Source organism: Haemaphysalis longicornis, unplaced genomic scaffold (genome assembly GCF_048455015.1).
Source record: "Haemaphysalis longicornis isolate Haplotype H1 unplaced genomic scaffold, Haemaphysalis longicornis Haplotype H1 scaffold_12, whole genome shotgun sequence".
Lineage (NCBI taxonomy): Eukaryota > Metazoa > Arthropoda > Arachnida > Ixodida > Ixodidae > Haemaphysalis > Haemaphysalis longicornis.
In genome coordinates, this window is record NW_027526225.1 from 5,658,580 (window position 1) to 5,660,438 (window position 1,859).

Genomic DNA, 1,859 nt, shown 5'->3' on the forward strand with positions numbered 1-1,859 from the left:
TGAGCCGGCCGAGAGCAGCCTGGATCAGCGGGGATGCCTCGTCGTCGCCGCGCAGAACCGGTGGGCTCTTGCACCAAACCGTCAGTCCGAGAAACGTAGGCTTTCAAATCGGCGACATGGGCACAGCTGGTTTTCCCCGAAGGGGGCTGTTTCAGCACGTACGAGAGCCGAGACAACACTTTCTCGACTACGTACGGGCCAAGCCACTTAGGCGCTAGGGCAGCCGAAAAGCCCTTACTGGCGTCGCTAAGAGCGTGGTTGCGCTTCAGGACAAGATCGCCTACCTGGAATTCCAGGTGCCGGTGTTTGCGATCATATTGAGCCTTTTGCTGGGCTCTGGCTGTCGCCAAACTTTTCCTCGCTGACTTGACAGCATGACTTAGTCGCTCCTGAAGCTTCGACGCGTAGGCGGAAATGTCCGCAGGCGCGCGGACGGTAGGCGCGCGCGGCTAGAATATCGCCTTGGATGCGCTTCGCCTCGACAGCCAGCTCCTCGAGATCGCGGAAACGACCTCCACGCAGGTAGGCCGAAAAGGTTGGATGTGCCTGCCGGATTACGCGCTCAACGCGCTCCTCGCTCGAGGCGTGGGGCTCAGCAATAGCAAACAACTCATCCATAGCTCGTACAAACTCCTGCAAAGATTCCTCGGGAGCCTGTGTCCGGAGCTCCAGCTCTCGCCGCATCCTACGCTCGTAGTCCGCTGGTAGGAATTCACGCAGGAATGCCGCGCGGAATTCCCCAAGATTCGCTGCACGGCGGCCACTGAGCCGGTACCACCTAGCCGCCGTTTCCGTCAATGTCACTGGAACAATGCGGGTGAGGATTTCCTCATCGTCCAGCCCCATAGCCTGCTGGTAGTGCGCCAGCGAATCGAGGAAATCTCTGGCGCTGGTCAGATCGCCATAGCCGCGGTATGTCGGTGCGGTCAGCTTGATAGCCGGGCGAACGGGCTTGCGGGCAGTGAGGAGTGCCTCAACCGCGCCAGACAGGGACTGGACCATTTGGGCGGCGTTTTGCAGCAAATGCTGCGCACTCAATGTATTCCACGGTGCTTCGGCAGCTCGTTCGAGCGATGGGGTCGTGGCCCCAAGCTCAATGAGAGGAGCAGTCTCCGAAAAGAGGCCGTTGCCGGAATGAAGCTGGCAACCGTTCAGGCTCGTCTGCGGTCGTTCAAAACCCGCGGGGGCGGCTGCAGCGCCTGCATCACTTGCGCCGAATTCGGCGAGCGTAGACAGCACGGGCTCTGGCTGCGCGCAATTAGGCAGGAGCCCCGCTCCGGATGGTGGCGGGGGAGCGAAACTCGTGGCTGCACAGCGGGGGTGCCCGCAAGGGGCCGGGACAGACCACTGTGCGGGGCCGTTCGCGTTCGCAACCAACGGGCAAAAATCCCTCACAGTAGAAGCCTCCGGTTCAGGCTGCCCTGCGTAAGCTCCGTAAGGAGCAATAAACGAGCCTAAGGGCATCTTGCTATCTCTACCCACAGGGCCGGCGAAAGCAGAAATCTCGCGTACACCGCTCCGGGTGGCGGCTGTGGCCTTTCTCCCGGAATACGGGTACTGCCACTCCAGGTGTGGCGTGGTCGCGCCTCCGCACTCTCCCGTGGGTCTGCGTTAACGAGGGGTGCACGCACACTCGCGTACGGAGGGGCAGTCGCCTCGTCCCCGTAGCAGCTACCGCTAGCGGATAAGCAATAAGACTGATTCCGGTTGCGTACTCAGCTTAATTAGCGGCCAAAGGCTAATGAGCCAATGGCCCCACGTTGGGCGCCAGTTTGTGGTCTCTACCTCACAATATGCACCACCCTAGCATTGCATAAGGCATGCACTCATGCACATTGCGAGGAGCCACCGCGGGTTCG

The 1,859-nt window shown here is 60.9% G+C and overlaps 1 protein-coding gene across 1 annotated transcript; it reads right to left on the reverse strand.

Annotated features, from left to right (window-relative positions):
- Nucleotides 1-312: 312 nt before the first annotated feature.
- Nucleotides 313-1,464, reverse strand: LOC144162222 (uncharacterized). The gene has a single exon (XM_077692687.1). It carries the CDS (start codon nt 1,462-1,464, stop codon nt 313-315), a length of 1,152 nt encoding a protein of 383 aa, XP_077548813.1.
- Nucleotides 1,465-1,859: the final 395 nt, after the last annotated feature.

Coding starts and splice junctions, on each gene's coding strand:
- LOC144162222 (XM_077692687.1), bottom strand. CDS start 1,464: ATGCCCTTAGGCTCGTTTATTGCTCCTTACGGAGCTTACGCAGGGCAG.